This window comes from Micropterus salmoides, unplaced genomic scaffold, assembly GCF_014851395.1.
Source record: "Micropterus salmoides isolate LMB-PRFRI ecotype aquatic unplaced genomic scaffold, ASM1485139v1 Ms_hic_scaffold_19, whole genome shotgun sequence".
In the NCBI taxonomy this organism is placed as follows: Eukaryota; Metazoa; Chordata; class Actinopteri; order Centrarchiformes; family Centrarchidae; genus Micropterus; species Micropterus salmoides.
In genome coordinates this window covers 3,861,853-3,885,237 of record NW_024041039.1, presented here as the reverse complement: position 1 = coordinate 3,885,237, position 23,385 = coordinate 3,861,853, and the positions used below count along the sequence as shown (strand labels likewise).

General features: G+C 40.7%; 1 protein-coding gene across 1 annotated transcript in view; it reads right to left on the bottom strand.

Annotated features, from left to right (window-relative positions):
• Positions 1–23,385, bottom strand: part of akap6 (A kinase (PRKA) anchor protein 6) — a 235,522-nt gene that overhangs the window by 148,096 nt on the left and 64,041 nt on the right. Inside the window, exons 11-12 of the mRNA XM_038728683.1 lie at positions 17,278–17,374; positions 14,801–15,003 (exon numbers count right to left, since the gene is read on the bottom strand). Coding sequence (XP_038584611.1) covers positions 14,801–15,003; positions 17,278–17,374 — 300 coding nt within the window. The remainder of the gene's footprint in view (positions 1–14,800; positions 15,004–17,277; positions 17,375–23,385) is intronic.

Here is a 23,385-nt window from a genome sequence, read left to right as displayed (position 1 = left end):
TCGTGAAGCTTATTTTACTGCTGGAAGCTTGATTTCCCAAGTTGTAAAAGTTTTTGCAGTGTCAGTGATGAAACCACACATGTGGGGGAGGACAGCTCTTTACAACAGAACACACGCAAAATACAAGTTTCTGCATTTAACCGCTAAAAGAAAGCTGGAGGAGAAACATCCAAACTGTTTTTTCCCCACCACGTTGGTCAAAGTGTCAAACTGTAGGAAGCAAAATCATTTCTTGGCTCTCCGGGCGTCTGCTCGTTAACAAACCGTTCTGCTGCTGTCGCCGCCACTTTACTGCAACTTTCATCAAACTCAACTACCTCTTCTAATAATCACCAACGCTATATCCATGTTTAACAAGGTAATATGACACAAACCCTCTGTGGCTTAAAAAAAAAAATAAAGAAAGAAAGAAAAACACCCACTTTAAATATTCACTTTTACCATCCGCGTAATTAAATATTTGAAAAATATCAGGAATGGAAAATTAAAACAGAAAAAGCCCGCCGCCACCACTATCAATTTATTCTCTCTCTCAGAGTGCATTAGAAACGTCAGATTGCCGTTGGCAAAGACACAGAAAGAGCTCTGAGTTTTTTTTAAACTCACTTTATAAATTACATTTTGGAGTGCTTTGGCATGCTAATACCTGCTGCCACGGAGAGCAGACAGCGTTAATTATTTCTTATTGGGATCGGCGGCGATTATTTGCATATTTCATTTAGCTGTTATAGATGTTGCAGGTGGGAGGGAGGAGAGCAGGGCGTGCGAGGCAGACTTTATGTCTCACCAACTTTTGGATAAAAAAGAAAAAAGAAAAAAGAAAAAAAAAAGAAGATGGATTCACTGACCGCACGTGTTTAGAGGAGCATTCATTTAGGCTGATTTCAGTCATTTCCACGAGCCGCAGCCGATTATTGGTGATAATTAACAACATCAGCTTTCAATATCACGCAGGCGCCGATGCAAGAAGGTCAGAAAACAGTTTTAAGAACGTCAATGTGCTCGACTTTGTTTGGCTAAAACATCAATTATAACGTCATTTATACTCAATTGGCTTCGTGAGCGGCTCGATGTGAGGACAACGACAACAGAGAGTGTAACTTTTTAAGGGCTTAATGGGGAAACTGATGTGTCATTTACACAAAACATGTTGAAACTCAGTTCATTATGAATGCACGCCCACCTTAAGAGGAATTAGAAAGCCAGCACAGACACAGCATCAGTGGAAAAGTGTACTGAAAGACTATTAAAAAGCACAACGTTTGGACAGTTAAGTAGATTCTGACTCACAGTCAAGTTTGATTGAAAGCAGCAGAGTAGAAAGTTTTAATCAAATTTAACTCAAAAACATTTGACTCTTCACCAATATGTCGCTGTCCTGAACAAACTATTAACATTAGCTTGACTCCTGTTTAATAATTGTCCTCCAACACCAACTTAATTTAATCTTTAAAAATTATTTAAAAATAAGAATTTAACACCTTGCTCGAAATCTGAAATTAAACATCTTTAACTGTTTGAGTTCAAAATGTACACTGAAGGAACAACTGCACTGTTAGACTTTTTATTATAATATTATGACATTAAAGTCCACTGAATCCGCCTGCGTCCGCCTGCGGCAGCAGCTGAGTCTTGTGCACGCCTATGCATCCCAAAAGCGTCCCGACACGCCTCTCCGCTCCGCAGAGAACAGGAAGTCAGATACAGAATGGCATAGAGAATACGGTCAATTTTCAAAATAAAACACCCTGTGCAGACTCCCGATCGTGAAACAACAATAAACACGGTTAAAACAGACACAAATAAACCATTTAACTACGTAGCCTAGTACGTAATCATAGTAGAAGCTCAAAAAGCAAGCACTGATTACCAAATGAAACAAAATCTAACCATGTCAGCAAAATAAGGCAGGCAAAATGCTGTGATTTTGAAATGCTCCCTGTGGGATATGCAGTCTGCAGGCTGCATATCCCACAGGGAGCATTTCAAAGCCGGCAGACGTTGGTACAAAACCGGGTCACAGAGAGCTGCGAAGAAGGTAGTAAAAGCACAAAAAGGATAAATTAACAACAAGTTAATAATGTGGGGAAGGCGCTTCCAGTGGGAGTTGACGCCGTGCAGGCGACGGAACAAAACCGTGGCGCAGCCGGAGTCAGTGGACTTTGGGAGTGAGGATGTTGGTCACTTATGAGGCTTAAAAAATCCTTATTTGTAGATTGCCGTTTTGTGAACTGTGTGAAAGTATATTGGGTGAATGAATCTACTTGACAAATACTTTTACATACTGTTAATTCTTTACATTAGATGACTTTTGGGGTAAAAATACATTGCATATATGTTTTAATGAGATGTATTTATACCCTGAAAACTGATTTTTGCTCATCCTTGGACACATTTGAGCAACAGTATTTGTTCTGATTATTTTTAACCTCTCCATTCTGATTTTGTAGTGTAACTTAAGGAGCTAAAAATCTGAAAGCCTACATTTACATACTGTACTTTCTTTTCATGTGAGAGCAGCATATTTTTGAACGCTGAGAACATTGAAATTGAAGTCCAATGACCCCATTATGTACAATATCTATACTAGTTTATTTGATGTAATGATTCAGCCATAAAACCAGCATCTTTGGTTTGAGTTTTGCACTTGATGCTGCTTCAATGTGACATTTAACAACTGTTTGATATATTTTTTGTTATAACTTAAGGGCTCTTATGGATTCACATATGCTAAACATCTTGAAACTTTATTCATATATTCCTGACCCTGCTAACTTTCATCTTTTAAATTATTTTAAAGGGGTAACCTACAGTGTTGGTGTGAAACTTACTGCTGCTGCGTAACATAAAGACCCTCCAGCTGCAAACACTGAGTTTTATCACTTTCAAATGACCTAGAAATGCAGCTTTGCCAATCCTAAACCAGGGATTAACACCAACACAGATTTTTTTTTAACGCAAATTATCTTGATAGAGTGTCCCTGCATGGTTAAACTAACTCCCCAAACTTCCCAACTTTAATCTTAATTTATGCAAAGTGCTGTGTGGTGGAGCTCCGGGAGCGGGACGAGCCGTCTGATTGGCTCTATCAGGTATCAGGCAGGAGTCCAACACTTGGTAATTTGATTTAAAAAGCTCGTAATAACCTGAGGTCAATATTTAAATCACTCAGAGGGGGAGAAGAGCCGCTCTGCATGTTCAGGATGCTTCAATCTCCGCACTCCGAGTCAACCGGCCCGGATCTCTATCACAATCACTACTCTATTCCTCCTCTGCTCTTTTTCTTACTTCCCTCCTTTTCGTCATCTTATCCTCCTCTTCTTCTGACTTTTTAAAAGACGTTATATTATGTTTTTTGGCAGTTTCCCTTTTCTTTATTGTGTCATTTTTTGTGTGTGCATGTAATAGGTTTGCAAAGTGAAAAAGTCCACCCCAAAGGGAGTTACCATCTGCTCGGAACGGCCTGAAAACAGCTGGATTGTATTCAGCCTTAACTTCTGTTAACTATCTGTGTCACTATGGCTACGTTCAGACTGCAGGCCAAAGTGACCCAAATCCGATTTACATTTATTCATTTAGCTGAAGCCAAAGTGACTTACAATTGCTATATATGTCAGAGGTTGCATGGCCCTGGAGCAACTAGCGGTTAAGTGACAGGTTGGTGGATGGGTCACGGCGGGGAGTTGAACCCGGGTCTCTCACACCCAAGGCATGTTTCTTTTCCACTGCCCCATCACCACCAGATTTTGATCTGATCTGATAATTTTATGATAGTGTGAACAGCCCAGGTCACATGGAATCTGATCTTTTCCAGTTCGGATTTGGGCCACTTCCATATGTGGTCCAAATCAGATTCAGATCGGATCTTTTTAAATGAGTCTGGACGCTCAAGTCGGAATTGATGCGAATTTGACGTCACTCTAGAGCAGCTGTTGTCACAGTTCTGCTGTAGACGGAGCCGCGGTGAACAAAACAGCTCCACAAAAGGCGTTATTAAACACAGATTCCCTTTCTTAGACCTGAAATCCAACGGGCCGCGAGCTTTCTTCTGAGTTATCTGCATGCTATTTGTCTTAGCGGACACAGCGGGGAGAGAGAGCGATAGAGAAAGTTGTAAACACTTGTCATAATGCGGGAGAAATGTGACCCGTGAGAGGACAATGAAACTCTACTGCGAGCTAACCGGATCAAACCCCTGTTGCATGTGTAACACCAAACTAAGATTGAATAGAAGTGAGATGCTTCACTCGGTAGTTAAAACGGAGCGTTCAACACACAGAGTGAAAAGAGGTGCTGCAGCAAAGTGCAGTCTGACCAAAACTGATTTATTCATTTTTTAAACCATGTAAACCTAAATCTGGTACAACTTCTAAATAATATTATGAACCTGAAAATGAGCATAATATGACCTCTTTAATTTATCCTGTCTTCGCTTCTTTCCTCCTCTTGGACCCACAACATTGTCAACTCAGAAGTATTATTATTATTTGTATGTATGATTAATTGAATTGTGGACAACCTAGTGTAACTCTAACGCAACTATTAACTGAAACGTGTGGTGCGTTCAATGACAAACCCAGATTCACAACTTTGCTGCCAAACAAAAATATGAAATCTGTTGAATTTAATATCATTAATTAATTATTAATCTTCAATAGTTTGATTAAATTCATTTATCATTTAAGGTTATTTATAAAGCGAGCAAACATTCCCTGCTTTAAGTGACTGAACTAAATATCTTATTTAGACTGCTGGCTGGGTGACGACTAAACCGCACCACGCGCAGGACTCAGGACGTGAACCAGGTATAGCACCAACCGTGCGGTGCAACAGTGTAGTACTTACTTCTCTTGAAATAGGTTTCCTTTCACATATTGCAGGCAGATTTTAGTTTCCCTTGAAAAATGTGTTAGGCAAAAGAAATCTGTCGTAGAACATAAACCGACAGGGTTGGAAATCTGAGTCTGGGAGGTGAAAGGCAGACTCCCATCTTTCTCCCCTCTTTCATTTCCCTTGATTCTGCCTCTCTTCACCTTTCCCCAACATCCATTCTTCCCTCTCTACCTCGTCTCTCCTGACCCCTCCCCCAACCGTTCCTCTCTTGTCTCCCCCCCTCCCGCCCCCCCCGCCTCCCTCATGCCTTCTCTGTGTGGTCTGTGGGGTGAAATAGAGGCCTGAGGCCAACAAGCTGTCTCCACCAGCTACACTGATAAGACACGCACACACACACACACACACTGTCAGAGTCACCATACAAGTGCCAACAGCCACAATCACAAATGTACAAGTACCTCATCTACACACACACACACACACACACACACACACACACACACACACACACACACACATACGGTAAATGTTATTTAACTCAGCTCAACTCACTCAGCTGTGAAGTCCCACCTGGGAGGTCACTTCTTACCTGACAAAGTGTCTCTCTCTCTCCCTCTCTCCCTCTCTCTCTCACACACACAAAATCTATCACAAAGGAAAACACTCCATGTGTTCTTTGCGTGTATGAAATGTTGATGTATGTGCGTTTAAGATGTGTGTGTGTGTGTGTGTGTGTGCATGTGCTCAGGGCTGTTTGGTTCAGGTCTCTAACAGGATTTCTGTCCCCCGTGTCCAAAGGAACATGGTCTAATCTCGACCCATCACCTCTCCTCTTCCTCCTCGCCCTGCTTGACATGCCCCCCCCCCCCCAGTGAAATTGGTTTTATATATATATACATACACACACACAGTGATCTTCACACAAAAAAAATCAAGGTACAGGTATGGACCTAAAATAAGGTACAGCTGGAGCGACAAAGCATTTGTAACCAGCAGGGTTACGAGGATTCTACCTCTGACGTTGGTACATTTGTGTAGCATCTTATCTGTACCTCTAAAAGAACATTTCTGTGACAAAAAATGTACCTTTACATTTATTCATTTAGCTGACATCCATCACCACCCCTTCATTTCCTGGTGGCGGGGGATCAGTGAATGTCTGCATCAAGTTATGTACCCTTTGCTGTCAGCAACGATTCTGTACCTTTAAAAATACACAAAAGTCCACGGTTCCCACTATATCGACCATTTCCGTATCTTACAGGGTACTTTTTTGACAAATGTCCCATTTTCTCTGTGTGTTGCTTGATAATGTACAGGGGAGTTCAGGAGGTAGAGCGGGTTGGCCGTTAATTGGAAGGTCAGCGGTTCAATCCTCCAGGCTGCATGTCGAAGGGCAAGATACCCGAATTGCCCCTGGTGGCTGTTCTGCAAGTGTATGAATGTTAGTTTCTCTTTGAGCACTTAGGCTCAGTGTGTGAATGGTGAATGCAGAAAAAGTAAAAGCGCTTTGAGTGGTCGAAAAGACTAGAAAGGCGCTATATAAATACAGAGCATTTACATTTACAGTATGTGCTATCTTAAGGTAATCAAACACACCTGAAGTAGATAAAGATGTAAGAAAAAAATATCTAATTTAAGAGAAGATGAAAATGTTATACAAGTTATTTATGTGGATTTTCTTCTCATCCTCTATCAGGGTCAGATTTATATGTTTTAAGCCTCCCTCAGTGTCTCACAGATTTGCTCTTCTGTAGTCTGCTTTAAGAGACATTTTCTTTATTATTTTATCATGCCATTTTATATTTTGTTGGGCCTTTCACAATAAAAAGCAACAGGATAAGTAAGTAGACAAAACTGGCTTCTTCATGCAGTTATTATTATAGTAATTATTATTATTGTTGCCCCTATTTATCATGTCTTAGACCACTAGATCCCTTTTGAGTTTTTTCTTTATTACTTTTTAGTAGCAATCTCTGTCCCACTTTAGTATATAGTTTTATTCTTACAATGTGCTTTTTCTGATTTTTGACACAAATTTCCTTCAATACACTGAGACGTTACTGTTTGTCAGAGAGCCATTAACCATTGCCCAACTAATCTCATCATGTAAAGAGGAAACAAATAAGGAATGAGCTGTGGGCAGAATCCCCAAGTAGTAAAATGAATAATATTAAAATGTTACACACACTGAATATGTTTTGTTATTGCTAACCCCAAAATAAAGGGGACATGACCTCAGTGTAATGTGGTAGTGGGGAGGTTATTAAAAAATAACGGTGAACACCTGTAGCTCCAGAGAACATTCAGATTCAGGAGCTGTCACTGAACACATCCATTCACCTTTTCAGTATGTGTGTGTGTGTGTGTGTGTGTGTGTGTGTGTGTGTGTGTGTGTGTGTGTGTTACCAGACTCAGTCCAATCCCCTGTAATGTGACAGACAAATCCCACTAAGCTGTTAAATATTACACTGCTTTCACACTCGTATTAAACACCTTTCTACCTCTCGCTCGCTCGCTCTCTCTCTCTCTCTGTTCACTCACCCTGCCAAAACACACACACACACACACACACACACACACACGCAGCCACAAACACACCTTCATCTTCAAAATGCAAAAAACGCTACAGACGCCACTTGAAAATCTTCACACAAGCACAACAAATCTCTCAAATGCAGCGACACACTGCAGAAGTCACAATATTCGACACACACACATAAACCCTTTCAGCGTGTCTGAACACACCCAGTGTGTGTGTGTGTGTGTGCGTGTCCTAATCCCCGATGCTGGCCATCTTGTCTGAGCGTTATATTTGCTGGTATCAGTGTATCTTCTCCTCGCCGCCTAATCCCGCCACCCCGGCTCTGATATTTCCTGACATTTACATGAATCGCCCCTCTCCAGACGGACGGAGAAAGTGGGGAGGAGGGAGGGATCGGGGGAGGGCTGGAAGATGGGGGGAGGAATGAAGAGACGCGGGGAAAGATACAAGATGCGAGAAGATCGTGTGAATGTAAAGGTCTGCCGGTGGAGGGATGGATAAGGGAGCAAGGAGAAATGTGAGGATGAGAAAAGAGAAAGAGGGATGGGGGGAATGGAAGCATGGAAAGATAAGAAGAGGAGAAGGAGACAAGAAAGCTGATGAAAGGAGGGATGATGACAGACATTTAGGTGTGGAAAGGATGATGAGAAAGAAGAAGATTAGAAAGAGAAGAATGGATGGATGAAAGAAGACAAAAGGGATAAAGACGGGAGGAAAGAAGGAAGAAAGTAAAAAGAGTAGGAAGGGCGTAGCAATGGATGGATGGACGACAGGTGAGAGTGTGTGACGGAGATGCAAGTAACATGAATAGATGGAAAGGATGGATTGAACTTTAGATAGACTGAGGAAGTTAAGGATGAGAGGTGGGAAGGGAGGACAGTAGTGATGGATAGATGAGTGTAGAGAGAGAAGAAGGAAGAGGGGGATGATGGAAAGACACAGGGCGAAAGATAGAGGCAGAGGATGGATATGTCTTTCTGTTGCTCCATCTGTTTCTTTTTATAATTTAAAAATAGATGAAAGAAGGAGGGATAAAAAAAAAATTACATGAAAGACAGAAAAGTCGGACACCTTGTCAGCGACATATGTTAACACCAATAACAACACAAGCTTATGAGCACCAAGAGACACAGTATTACTCATTGGAGACTCGTTAAGACCCAGTCTAAATTAATGACCTCACACCACACCTGTTGTTGCTACAGCGACCATATCAGCAATTAATTAATAGTGGGAAAGAGCTGAAAGACGAACAAAACAAAACAACAACATGCCTGAACACAGGGTCCAGGCCTTTTGCAGAGCTTTATTAGCGCTGACCCCGAATAGTCGAAGATTCGATGCCTGATTCGAACAGTCGAAGCTTCACAGCGAAACAAGGATCACGCCATTTATGCGATATGGGGGGTGCTCAATGTCTGATTTTACATAGAACTACAAGTTTTCTCCCAATAAGTTAAAATACAGCCTGTTACAATACACATTTCAACGTTTAATGATGTAAATAAAAAAATGAAAAGTCCAAATTTGTAACCCTAACCCTGGGGCGTCATGTGTAGGCGTAGTGTGTATGTGTGCAGTCGCAGATGAGGAACACTTGCCTCCAGGCTCAGCTTCACTGGTGTTGTGCAGAGTTGTTCGCACCTCGCGGGACTTTCGGATAAATTATCACCGTTGATGAACCACACAAAGAATATTAAATCGTTTTTAAATAGCCGGCTACTTGAAAGATGGACGGATGAGAGATCCTCACCTACACAGGCGGAGTGTCGCTTCCCGTGTGAAAATACCATAAGTTGAATGAATAGAAACTGCAGCTCTGCAGTTTCTCCAGATTAAAGTGGAGCCACCATGTGTTGCCCAACTTTCTGTCCTTTCCACAACATTCATTACGGTTTTACACAACGCATATGCCCCACAACTCTCTTTGCTCTCTCTCGTTCTACTGCAGATTTCTGGTGTAAGAGAGGGAATTTGTGAGCAGATAATAGTGAGGACGAGAAGGAAGAGAGCCACGTGTTTAATAATGGGTTTTGTGGAGCTTTTTTGTTCACCATCTGGCAGGGGAACAGCTGCTCTAGGGTGACGTCAAAGTTGCAATCCAATCTGTATTCAGACTGTCATAAACAAATCAGATGTGAGTCGCATGTGAGCAAAAAAATCAGATTTGGGTCACTTCGGCCTGCAGTCTGAACGCAGCCTTAAAGAGGAGGTATTATGCTCATTTTCAGGTTCAAAATCTTATTTAGGGGTAGTACCAGAACAGGTTTACATGGTTTCATTTTCAAAAAACACCATATTTTTTGTCATACTGCACACATTGCTGCAGCTCCTCTTTTCACCCTGTGTGTGAAGGTTTCGTTTCAGCTGTGGAGTGATGCATCTTGTCTCTAGAAAGATCTTTGTTGGGAGTTGCACATGCACAGTCCTTAGTTAAGGACTACTAGCTCATCAGAAGCAGAGAAGGGCGGGCCAATGAGAAGAGAAGCAGGTCAATGAGTGGCCAGCGTTATATGAGGCACATTTAGCTTTCATCCCTGTGACATCACAGGGATGAAAGCTAAATGGCTGGACTACAAGTGAGCTGTCTTCCAGCAGTTCAGAGTTTTCTGTTACATGCACAAAAAAGTTATGTAACTCAATAGAGGAGAGGGAAAAAGCCAAAAAGCATAATATGACCTCTTAAGGTTCTGAAAGTGTTATGGATGAGGTCATAGTAGTGTCAACACATCCTGCTCCATGACAGTTGAGCAAACGCCATCTGCTACGCTTGAAAACCTCCATAAAAAGCTAAGTGGACCATTTAAGGGTCTTTTTCAAATTACTGTTATCAAAAGAATGACCTCCGATGCTTAAAATTTAAGCTATTTGAGAGACAAAATGATCATTCAGACATTTATACTGACTCTTTCAGAATCTGGTCCAGTAATTTTTATTTTTTTTAAAGTTGCTAAAAAACAGGATTTGCACTAAAACCGTCTCCAATGTAAAGGCTAGTTGTCTCCAGATGGCGTGCTAACACCTTAATATGAAACATGAATCTTCAACAAATGAAAGAACTGTGCTTCGTTAAGCTGCACGTGATGAGAAGTGAACGAACCATCCAAGATGACAAAGAAGTACGTCAGCTACGTTCGCGAAAAGTTGTTACTATCACGATGTAAAAATGTTATGAGATTAAATATGGATCAATATCATATAGCAACATAATATAAAAAAGTAGGATTACTCACATTTAATATAATGTTGTACATTTTCATCCTCAAAAGCATTTAATACATTTGTCTTTCAAGCTGCTTGTTGATGTGTTATATAATGTTCAGTAATATTATCAGTTCTATCATCATTAACCAGCGAAGATATTGTATTTAGATAAATGTGTCCAAACATGTCCGGCTGCAGAGACACCCGCAGCCCGCAGAGCTGCACTTAAATTGCATGCTAACTATCTTAAGAGCCGGGTGTGAAATATGTCATTTGCCTCTGCTCTTAATTGCTCTAAAAATGAAGATTAAGAGGATGAATTATTGATACAAGTTGGTATTTAATCTTTTGTAATGAATAGTGGATCCGCTGGTTATAAATATTGTAGGAGGCTTCATAATTTGATACATTTATTCCAATTTGCCCTTTATTTTGCCCTTTAGTCAAGGTTATGTTCATTTGAACACACACAAACGTAGATGCTAATAGATACACAAGCCTGCACCAAAAACACACACACACACAAATGAACTGCAGTGTGTTTACCTACCCTCTGCCCTTGGTCATTCTTGTGTCATATTTTCTTTTTTTTACCGAGGTCCATAAACACACAGACACACACACACTCACACACACATAAACATGATGCCCTTGGTTGACCTTGCAGTCTGCCCCCCCACCACCACCTTGGTGTCGGTGGCAGTAATTAGGCCATGCATCTGATTGTCATTAAAGAGAACTAGCAGATAATGAACACACAGTAAAGGCACATTCAGGGATTTTTACTGCACAAATTATTGCTCATTTCCTCCACAACACCATCAAGCTGTCTGACGGCTTTAAATGGCAGCCTCATAGTGAAATAGATTAAGCATCCTTACGTTTGAAAAGGCTGAAATTGTTACCAAGTGGTCACAGGTACATCAACTAAATCGGTGAGCAGGAACCCCCACATGCACAGTTTGTCATTATTTTTAAGAACAGCTGCAGCTTAAGGTTTAAAATAAAATTGTGGTCTTATTGTGGAGGTGCATTACGTTACAGAACAAAAAATGACTATTTAACTAAATTTAAATGTGTTAAAACGATGTGATGTCGAGGAGCACGATTCACGTGTGCATGATACGTGCTTTTTTTTGATGTAGTAAAAGAGTAAAATATCTGCCGAACACGTCAACTTGGCAATGGACTTGTCTCAAACAACCTGAGCCCTGCCAAATACATCGAGCCTTGATTTGAGATTTCCCCCCAAAAAGACATGAGTACACATGGCGGCCATTTTGGCTGTTAACTTGAGTCTGGATGTGAACAAGTCTTGCGTTACTTGAGACTTAACTTTAACTGCTAAAGTTCTGATTTGTACTCATCAAGATTCATTCATTCATTGTTCATTTAATCCATATAACTATATGGGGCACTGTTTCGCACGGACAATTATTACTGTCGCGCTTACGCCGTGTGAACGAGACGTGATTATGATGGCGCTGTTTGCAAAGTGGAGGAAGAGAGAGAAAATAGCGAGGGACGAAGAAGACACTCGATTAATAAAATCCTCGTTAGCTGCAGCCCTCTAACAAGATTCAAATACTTTTTCTCATCCTGACCATGTGGCTGCTTGTACAGGGCAGAATGCAATCATTCAAACAACATACAACAATAAATAGATAAATAAAAAGTGGACGTCACAACTCCATACAGAATAAAACCATAGAAATATATAAAAATGTAAAAATGTCTGGTGCGCAAGAGCGTCCAATTAAGGGGATGTCTGTGTCTCATAACTTTGATTTGTTTTGGATGACTTTAGTCCTGACTTGAAGATAGCTGTGGTTACCCTTGCAAAACACTGGGAGCCATTTTGGCTGTTAGCTCCCACAGAAGGGGGGAACTTGCAGGTTTTGTGCTTCACTGTTAGTTTAGGCTCATTGTTCAGCTGCCCAGAACAGACATAAACTGAATAATTTAAAATATCACAGAAGTACGTGCAGCGAACAGAGATAATTCAGCAGGCTCACACCTCAGTATGTAGTTTGGAGGTTTTACGGATCAAAGCTTTAAGTGCAGAGGGAGATTCACACAGATAATGAATGGACTGTTAATGTGTTGCGGCCAAGCAGCTAATGGACACACACACGTATAAAAACACAGACAACACACAAATACAAAAACACACGTTCACTATGAGGCATGCACACACACACACAGACAGAGGTGGAAGCTGGCTAATGGCTGTCACTGTTGACTGATCACAGTGATCAGGCTGCTGCAGCTCTAATTGCAACTAAACAATCTGAAAAGAACCAGAGTCAGGTATGCTAGAGGAGGAGGAAGACAGAACATCCACAGAGGAGATGAAGAGGAGGAGAGGAAGGGGAGGACAAACAATAGGAAACTGGAATAGGGAAGAGAAAACAAAATTAAATTGACGAAATGCGACAGAGGAAAGGAAAATAGAGGAAGGTGGACAGGAAGGAAACGAGGGAAGGAAGGAAGTGAGGATAGATGCAAGGAAGTAAGGGACTAAACCGGATGAAGAAGGAGGGGAATAATGACAGGAAGGATGACAAGAAAATGGGAAGGAAAGAATGAGGGTGCAGCTACAGGAGAAAAGTAAGGATCAAAGAAGCGAAAGGGAAAACTAATAACTGAAGAAATACAGTGGGGAGAACAAGTATTTGATACAATAACTGTGCAGTCTCCAGACCTGAACCCAATCGAAAATCTTTGGAGGGAGCTGAAAGTCTGTATTGCCCAGCGACGGCCCCGAAACCTGAAGGATCTGGAGAAGGTCTGTACGGAGGAGTGGGCCAAAATCCCTGCTGCAGTGTGTGCAAACCTGGTCAAGAACTACAGGAAACGTATGATCTCTGTAATCGCAAACAAAGGTTTCTGTACCAAATATTGAGTTCTGCTTTTCTAATGTATCAAATACAAATGCAGATTAATTATTTAAAAATCATAAAATGTGAATTTCTGCATTTTTTGTTTTAGATTCCCGTCTCTCACAGTTGAAGTGTACCTATGATAAAAAATTACAGACCTCTACATGCTTTGTAAGTAGGAAAACGTGCAAAATCAGCAGTGTATCAAATACTTGTTCTCCCCACTGTATGTGGAAGAAAGGAAAAGTCATAATAAAGTTAAAATAAATCATAGAGAAGGAAGGAAGTTAGAGGTCCTAGTAAGCGAGCCCTAAACCAGGACCTAAATCAGGCTGGATCCCGTTGGATTGGTGTGTGTAAATAGCTGAGCGCATTTAAGCGTCTCTGCATCAGTGCAGTGAACAACGGGTCTAAATCAGGTTGATTGGGACGGGGGTCTGACTGTCCTCAGGTCCTTTCAGATTCGGTATCTACATATTTCAACAGTTTATGCATGGCACATGTTTTTAGGAAGGTTTTCCACAGCGCTGTTTTAGCATCAAGCCCAAAATGATGGATCCTTGAGAAGCTGTAACCGAAGGAGAAAAAAATGGATCATCTCAAGGTGTGGCTGGAGTTTTTCAAATCTTTGTTGTCTAATTTTATTTACTTATATATTTTTTCTTGTACATTTTTGATGTTTAGATCAGGTTGGGGATCTTAAAAAGGCAGAATAAGTTGATGTTTTGAATGAAAGTTATCTGGGTGGGAAGAAAACGACGAAAAAATAAATAAAAAAAGGTAAATGTCTTTAGAATTATTAAATTAAAAAAGTATAGAGATATAAAATTAACGAAAGAAGGACGAGAATGAACAAATGAACAGAGCGACAAAGGATATGAGGGGCAGAAGAGGAGAGTTTTTAAATCTGTTATTTCTCAGTGTGAGCAGGAGGAAAAAGACACGAGGCCACAGATGAATCATTGGAAATTTCTAAACTCACACACACAAACATGCACATACACACAGCAGCGGTGACAAGATGTGAATGACAGGACAATGAGAGAGACACAGAAATGAGATCCAATTAACCAAGTCCAGCCAATTAACCAGCGGCCAATTAGAACTGAGAAACCAATCAAATTTTTACAAAATAAATTTACAAAGGGTCATGGGTAAGTGTGTGACTATGAGCTTGTGTGTGTGTGACAGAAAGAGCGAGGGATAACGGGGATCAACCAGAGAGGAAATGGAAGGATATAAACCGAAGAGAACAAAACAAATAATAAACAGATGAACAGAATCACAGAGAGATTCAAGAGAAAATAAAAAACACAGCTAGTTTTTTTTTTTTTACCTTGAGGCCATCCGCTGAGAACGGAGCCTGCCCATTGGTCGACGGTTCCCCCGAGGCGGTGAAGTACTCTTGTGATTGGCAGGTGTAGAGAAGGCGGGCCTGAATGCAGCGGAGGGTGCGGAGCATCCAGCCATGTTGGCGCCGGATCTGCCGCTGGAGCTGATCCCATTGGCTGGAAACCATATGGAGGATATCCTTCAGACCTGGAGGGCGAGGGACATTGGGATAAACCAGAAAGAAGAGAATTTGAGAGAGAGAGAGAGACTGAAAAAAGAGAGATACACTGGCACCAATCCAAATGTCAAACTAATTTCAGACGAGTTGTTACATAAAAATAAAAATGGTCCCATCAGAAGGAGGAAAGTTTACAACTGGTTTTAAAGTTTGTAATCTTCGTCTTGTCCCGCTTTACAAAACATACTCCATAAATCATCCCAATTGTTCGCCTCGACTCACCTCGCCTCGCCTTTGTTTGGTTGTCCATTGTGGAAATATTGTACCTGTACCTGCTTCCCGGTACTTTTTTTCGTATCACCCCCGTCGAGGATCCAAGCGAGCTGAGGCGATACTAAACTGACTGATGATTGGTCAGAGAGAATCGTCACTATTCACTGCGTCATCATTGCGTGCGCCAGACAGAGGCCAGCAACAGGAAGTTTTATATTTTACAGTTTTCATACGTTATTTCATCACCAAATCCACTTCTGAGAAGTTTTGAGGTGAGAAATCAGCTGTGTAGATTTTAAATATTGACAGTTTTACGAGAAGTGATGGCGGAAAAAAAATGTGCTTGAAGGTTTTCGGAGTTGAGGAGCTCCGCAAGTGGCGAGGCCGGCCAGCCGCCCGCTCACAGAGTTCTCTGCTCCCGCCGTCACACAGACCGCTGCAGCAACAACAGCAGAGGAAAACACAGCTGGAAGGTTTACATACTGCTTATCTGTCTTTACATTCTGATATTCTGTGTGTGGCGTCACTATGACGACCAACTACATTGAGGGGTACACTGTCTCTGGGTACTACGGAGGGCGGCCAAACCGAGTCGAGGCGAGTTCAGCTGGTACTGGTAATGGAAAAACGGCGTAAGGCAGACACCAACCACGGTAATCTTTTCTTCTACAGACTGATCCAGTTGTAGGGAGGATGTAAATAAGACACGGGGTATATTTACGTCCCTTTAAGGCAGTGGCATGTCACTACAAAACTTGACCAGACTCCCTTGACAAAAAACAGTAATTTTACCTCTCTGGTCTACTGCTGCCCTGATCGATTAGTTTGCATTATGTTGTGATTTTGGTGTTTTAAATGGTTAAAAACACCAAAGTCACACAATAACACAAATAAAAAGAGAACGAAGTCACACAATAACACAAATAAAATAAACGACTGAGGCAGCGGTAGACCAGAAACTCCCTTGTTCAGCAAGGTAAAATTACTGTTTTTATGAACAGAGTCTGGTGGCTTTGTGAGAGCGATATAGTGGCTATTTCTGGTTAAACAAAATGGATCTTACTCTTTAAAAAATCTGTCTCTGTAGGGATCATTTCTATAGTGTTGTCAGATACTTAAAATAAGCAGCCCTGCACCCGCTAATACTGGACCAATTCCAGGTTGAAAAAGAGAATTTAACCTTTTAAGTCCAGCAGATCTGCTACATGTAGAAATACAGTCAGCAAGATGTGATTGAAGAGTTCTTGAACTTTTTAACAAAATGCAGCCACATTTTAATGGATGCAAAGATGTTAGTTATCCTAATACAACTCTCTTTGCATCATTATGTTTCCTGGCTGCTAAAAGGACAATCTTTTACATTTTCATGTCCGTTTCTTATTTTGTATTTCAACTGATTACGGACTGAAAGTCATTTTGTTATCATAAGCTTGCAAATTCTGAAAAGTGATGCTGGACAGGACAGCACAGCACTTTCACATCCATCCTGTGCAGGTCGGAGAGAAGTTATACATTAATGCTTCTTTCAGTTTGCTGGTCAAACACTTAAATACGACCCACGTATCTTTACTTTTTCACTGACAAGGACCTCTGGTGGCCAAGTGAACTATGACTCTTCTTGTTTCTTTTGACCGTGACTATGTTCATTCACAGTGACTATGGTTCCCTAACATTAACAAAGTAGTTGTTTTAAATCCAAACCACAATCGTTCCAGAATAGCAAAGTTTCTCTCTCTCTCTATTTCTTTCTCTCTGACTGCAAAGACTTGCAAAAATATTTAAAATTATGTTTCTTTCCCTGCCAGCCAGTTTCAACCCGCTGGCTTTTCTATCTCTGCCTCTCCATCTCCTTCTCTTTGTCTTTATCTCTCTCTCTCTCAGCCTCTCTTTCGGCTACATTCATATGAGTTCTCCTCTCTGAAGGTCACTCTGTTAATCCAAATATTAATAATGAATGGAACAGAGTTGGGGCACTCATTGTGAGTGTGTAGGAGCTGTGAATAAATATGACCGTGTGTGTGTGTGTGTACCTGATTGGTGTGAGGTGATGACAGAGAGCAGTGCTCTGCCTTCCTCCATTATACTCTCCTTCAGAGCGCTGCGACTGTCCACGTTTAGCTTGAAACTCTGAAACACACACACACAGAAACACACAAAGATTGATATCAGTTTAGAGATATTTATCTATTAACTTTCTCAAGAGAACCGATCAGGTCAGGAGGAATCAGACGATGAGTTCGGGTTGGAAACAAACTGGCAAGTGAGACAAACTTGTCTGGAAGAGAAAATAAAGGTGAACGGTAAAATAATTACTAGAACTGTCTTTTGTTAACATCCATCCTGCTTCATCTTACTGTGGTTGTGCAGACAATTTTCTTGTGCAGTGGGGGATTATCTAACATTTCATATGCGCTCACTTTTGGTTTGACCTTCAAATAAAGTGGTTTACATTATCTGAATAAACTGTCTGATCGTCTGACTGCTGTCGAACTTTAACAATGTTACTTTGTTCCCAGATCTCAGCTATTAACATGACAACTGTTATTAGAATTACCGACAGAAATGACAAACATCACTATGAAAAAACACCTTATTTGTATTGAAATGACATTTTATTTTAAGGGCCATGACTCAGCTTCTGACTAACAGAAGACTAAACTTGATTGGTTGTGAAAATAGTTCTCTCTCTCTCCACTTAGATCTCTCTATGGAGATGAGAGGATGAAAGGATGGTATAAAGAAACAAAAGTGGTAAAGTAAACATGAAAAAGGTTTTTTGTTTAAAGAAAAGAAAAAATAGATGGACGTATAAATGAATGATAATTAAATCAGCTAGATGGATGGATGGTGGTACAGAGCAGCCTGAGGCGATGTTGGAAAACACTCCAGCAACATTACAGCCTTTTCTGATCCGTGTGTGTGTGTGAGTGTGAGTGTGAGCCTCGTGGTGCTCAGTCCTCAAGACTTAACCACTTCTGACATCCTGCTGTGCTGCAATGGGAAATGCTGCACTCACATCCTCTCAAGACTGCTATGAGTTAGTGTGTGTGTGTGTGTGTGTAAACTTAACCCCTTATTCTGATCAGCCTGATCTCAAGAGAGATCAACGCATTAAAAGGTGCTTCTACAATTTTGTATTTGTTTTACAGTCTTAAGCTTAAGTCACCAAAATGGGACGCACTTACGACAAACGACAAGAGGCAAACATATTTTCAATTACATTTTCTGTTCTTCAACCTGAAAACAGATCCATTTCACATATTTTATTAATAAACATTTCTACCTTATATTTCTCTTACTATTTTTATTGTCACTGCTGCTGTGCACCAAAATACCAGGACAAATTCCTTCCATATTCTGATTCTATGCCAGAACAAAGAGCATTACACACTGCGGTGATTTCGTTTTTATCTGACACGAGAAGCATCTAGAAAACAGAATGTGGATATATCGGAAGGACAATGTGATAAATGTGCTGGAGGATTTGTACAAAACACTCTAAAAGCCTTAAACATAATTAAAACCATCTTCCCTGCAGAGCTCCTCGGAGTCTCATGTTATTTTCACGTTTTTGTTCAGAAAAGCTTCGCCCCACACAGCCGCCATTGTGCCGCCCTGCCCGAGACGGTCCTCTGTCTGCAGTGAGGGATGGACGGGCGACGGCATCAGTCAACACATGACAAGGTCAGACCTCCACACCACCAATATTTATGGAGCAGGATACACAGAGTGGAGACGGATGGGACGAGGTGTTTCAACCCCTCACACACACACAAACACACACTGGGGGTCTGCAGCCAGTAAGAGCTGCAACTAATGATTTGTTTCATTATCAATTTATCCGTTTTTTTTCTATTAATTTATCAATTCTATCCAAGCTGTTTCCTTTAAATGTCTTGTTTTGTGCGGCCGACCGTCCAAACCCAAAAATATTCAACTTTCAATCATGAAAAGCAACAAATCATCAGCAAAGCATCTAATCAGTTGTGAGAATTTATCGTTCAGCATTTCACTTTACTTTTATTTTGTCGTACAGAGTTCTCCTCACACTGGAGCAGTTTCTCAAGCACGTCAAGAACTTCACTCTCTGATCCAGACATCTTTCAAATTCACTGTCAAAACCTGTGGTCCAAAATGAATAATCGTAATGTGTTTGTCATGACGGGACTGGAATGTTTATTTTGTCCAGGCGGGTGAAAGGTGACGATGAAAAAGCCCTGAAGAAGAATTAACTGTTGAGATACACAATAACATCATAATGTTAGTGTGCAATTGCAATGTTTTGCATTTTTATGAAGAACATCACATTTTTTTAGTGCAGCTTACAGACAATTAAAGTACTTGACCTCCTCAAAAGTAGGGATGCACCGAAATGAAAATTCTTGGCTGAAGTCGAAACCAAATATAATGAAAAACTTTTCTAAATACTGAACAAGGTTTTTCACATTTTTTCCATTTATTTTGCCACATTTTACCACTGCATAAATTAAATAGTCGAAAGGGTCCGATAAATTAAATTAACTAATTAACTTTAAAATGCTTCCTCACTGCCGCCATGTCAACGTAATCGATCAGTAAAAGTTTGAACAGCTTGTAAAGCTCCTACATTTTAAATATTTACATGAATGAATTTACAATAAACCTACAACACTGGCTTGATATGATGCTTTAATGAGAGTTATACCTCTGGATAAGGAACTTAAAGGATCTAAAAACTCTGCTGTTCTGCAACAATTGTTTTGGTTTTCCAGATAAAGCAACCTTAGTGTTTGCAGCAGATTATATGAATACAGCAAATTCAACCAATAACGGCAGCTACTGATGGTTTAAAATTAATTAACTATGTGACAGTGACATATGATGGTTTCTGTTTGGCTCAAAGACTTTGATGGGAAGAACAGAAACTCCTTAAAGATGCTGATTTCTGTTTAAAATCAGGTAAGAGAAGGAAATAAAGACGGGCTCCTCCTCTCAAGTTACAACCTCGCATCTTCTAAACCAGCTTTAACGGATGTGAGCAGATAGCGGTGACACTGTCCCTTACATATTACATTTCACAGATAAACAATAAATAATCACTTTTCAAAACCAAACCATCAGCTATCTCTCTTCACAACGACCTCAAAAACACATTCATATATCAATATTATCCTAATAAAACATGACTGTCTGCATTCTGCGATCATTACTGCCTCGCAAACGTCGTAAATTACTTCAAATCTCACGGCTGATTGAGTAATTTAACAGACTCGTCCGCCACTCTGCCCAACATAATTTCCAGATAAGCTGGTGAAAAACCTCACAGCTAATAAACATAAAGTACATTTATCAGCGCTACAGAAAACACAGCGTGACTGTCTGCGTCTCCGGGATAGGGCCGGCTGATGTTAGGGAATGAATTAGGTTGTGCAGATTAGCCAGGCTATCGGAGAGCGATCGTATTTCAGCGCCTTATTCCACGAGCGATTCGGCTCCGTTTCCTCCGTTTAATATATGGAGAGCATAGAATCGATAAGGGTAGAACAGCCAGCCATCAATCACATGATGATAAGGCATGCAGAGCAGGCTTTTATGCGCGTCAGACAGCAGGCGGTAATAAGAGGCTGCGGGTATGTATTTATGTGTCTGTGAGAGAGGGAGAGGAAAATGGAGACAGTCAGTGTGTGTGACAGAGAGAAAAGACAGTGAAAGGCCAGTGTGTGTGTTTCTGCATGTACTATCAAGCAGAGGAAAAACTACTGAAAAGTTACGGACTACTAAAATAACCCAGAACAAAAACCTCTCCAGTGAGCTGTGACAGATTTCACAGGCCACCTTCTTCAAAAGGATGCATCCTAAGAACGTTCAGGTCGTTCTCGTCATCTCGCAGTCAGACATGTGGACGTCTATCAGGAGGAAGTTGACAAACTGTCAGAGGTGACACTCTGGTCAGGCTGTCTCCCCCTCTCTGCCTGTCTTGATAATGATGCACAGTTATCCATCTGTTAGGTAACCCAAGGTCGAGATTATCTTTATTTTGCTTTATTACAGACAGAATGACTGGCTCCGTGTAGAAAGTGTTGCGTGAGTCTTCACACATGTATAGAGGGGTGAATAATAACCTTATTTGGACACTCAGTGAGTCGCTGTAGGTCTAGGAAGGATAAATATCCCCAGAGAGGAAGCGTTCTTCACATTTTGGTGTTGGCATTTTAACTGTTCACACGTTGTATGCTGGCACTGGATCTCCTTGTCCAACAACCTCTATCAGTCTCTGAAATTAAACGTCTTCATCACAACTGAACCTGGCTCACTTTATTTTCACAACAGTAACCCCTTGTTGTGTCTGGCTAATATTACAAGATGAGCATGAGCCTCCAAATTAAAACGACAAAATACATCATTTGTAATTTTCTGATCTGAAGCGACAGCGCGTCATCATCTCTCAGGGTCTTTCAAAATGGTTTAAAAATGATTTAAACATAAGCACTGTCTGATCTGACACCAGTTATGATTTGGCATGCAAACAACTTGGTCAGGGTTAAAAAAAGGCCGTGGTTTGAGTTGAAAGAACTACTGCGATCCTTCGTTGTTTTGGGTAAAAGAAACCAACGTTGGCCGTCATTCTGTGGCTCTAAAGCAGCTTCCAACTTTGCTCCTGACAGACACTTATAATTCCCACACAGCCTTTTTGCCTAAAATCAACACATTTAAGATGATCTATTGACATAAACGCAATATAAGATCCATAACTATGTTTCCAGTGGTGTATAAAGACCTTACATAATGAACTGTTGTTGTTGTTTTTATTACCTGAGCCATTTCTATCTAAATCCGCGGGAAGTCGCCATGTTGCGCTATCATGTTTCCACAGTAGCCCAAATGGACAAGCGCCATTAACAGAGTGCGTTTCATTACTATATGGAATACGTATGAAGAAGAATAAGTATCAATCAATCAATCAATTAAAATTTATTTATAGCAATCCAAAGTGCACACAAAGTGCTGTACAGTAAAACAATAAATGAATACAAAAAGACACTAAAAACAAAGCTCACACGACGCATAAAATACAAATAAAAACAATAACAACCATGCAAAAAAAAAGAAAATCAATACAACTAAAACAACAAATGTCAACGTCAGTTTTCAAAGGCCGGGGAAAAGAGGTAGGTTTTAAGAAGAGACTTAAAAACAGACAGTGAAGATGCCTGTCTAATGTGCAGAGGTAGATCGTTCCACGGTTTAGGAGCTGCTACAACAAAAGCTCGGTCCCCCTTTGAGCTTGCGCTTAGCTTTGGGCACAGTTGGGAGCAGTTGATCGGCTGACTGCAGCTTAGAGATGTAGGGTGGAGCGAGACCATTAAGACACTTAAAAGCAAATAAAAGAATCTTAAAATGGATCCTATGACGTACTGGCAGCCAGTGGAGTGAGGCTAAAATGGGGGAAATGTGCTCATATTTACGCGTTCCAGTTAAAAGACGCGCTGCAGCGTTGTGTACCATCTGGAGGCGAGCAATAGAGGGACCCGCTGACCCACACGTACAGTGCATTACAGTAATCCAACCGACTGAGTGTATTGGCAACCGTAGCTTCTCTGTCGCGTTTACCTGGTAAATGTGACCCCAGGTGACACTGTTGGTTAAAAAATAAATAAATAAAAAAGACTGCTTGAACATACGAGTAACTAAACTGACCGGTTCACAATAGACATAAAGGACATACAACTTTAAAATGCATCTCAAGAGGCAGAGAATGAAAGAAGTAGCAGCTTCAAGAGAAGACGCATCTATGCAGCCTCAACAATTAAAGGTACGATAAAATAGCAACACCGAGTGAAACTGTGTTAGGGCACACTGCAGTTACATGACAAAAGTCCTGCATCACTAGGGGTGTGAAGAAATATTTTTAAAAGCAACATCTGGTTAATCTCTGCTGGTCCTAATGTCTCTTTTTACAGGGTAGATACGGTAACAGATTTACCCTGGGCTAGATTTTAATTTATGTATTTGGGAAACTTGCTGAACTGGGCTGAAAAGAGCAAGACAGATATTTACTGCAAATTCTTTATACCACTTCATAAATTTATGTTATAGAATAACTGACTTTCTCTCTGAGAAAAATACCTGAAAAACTTGAAATTATACGTGAATATTAA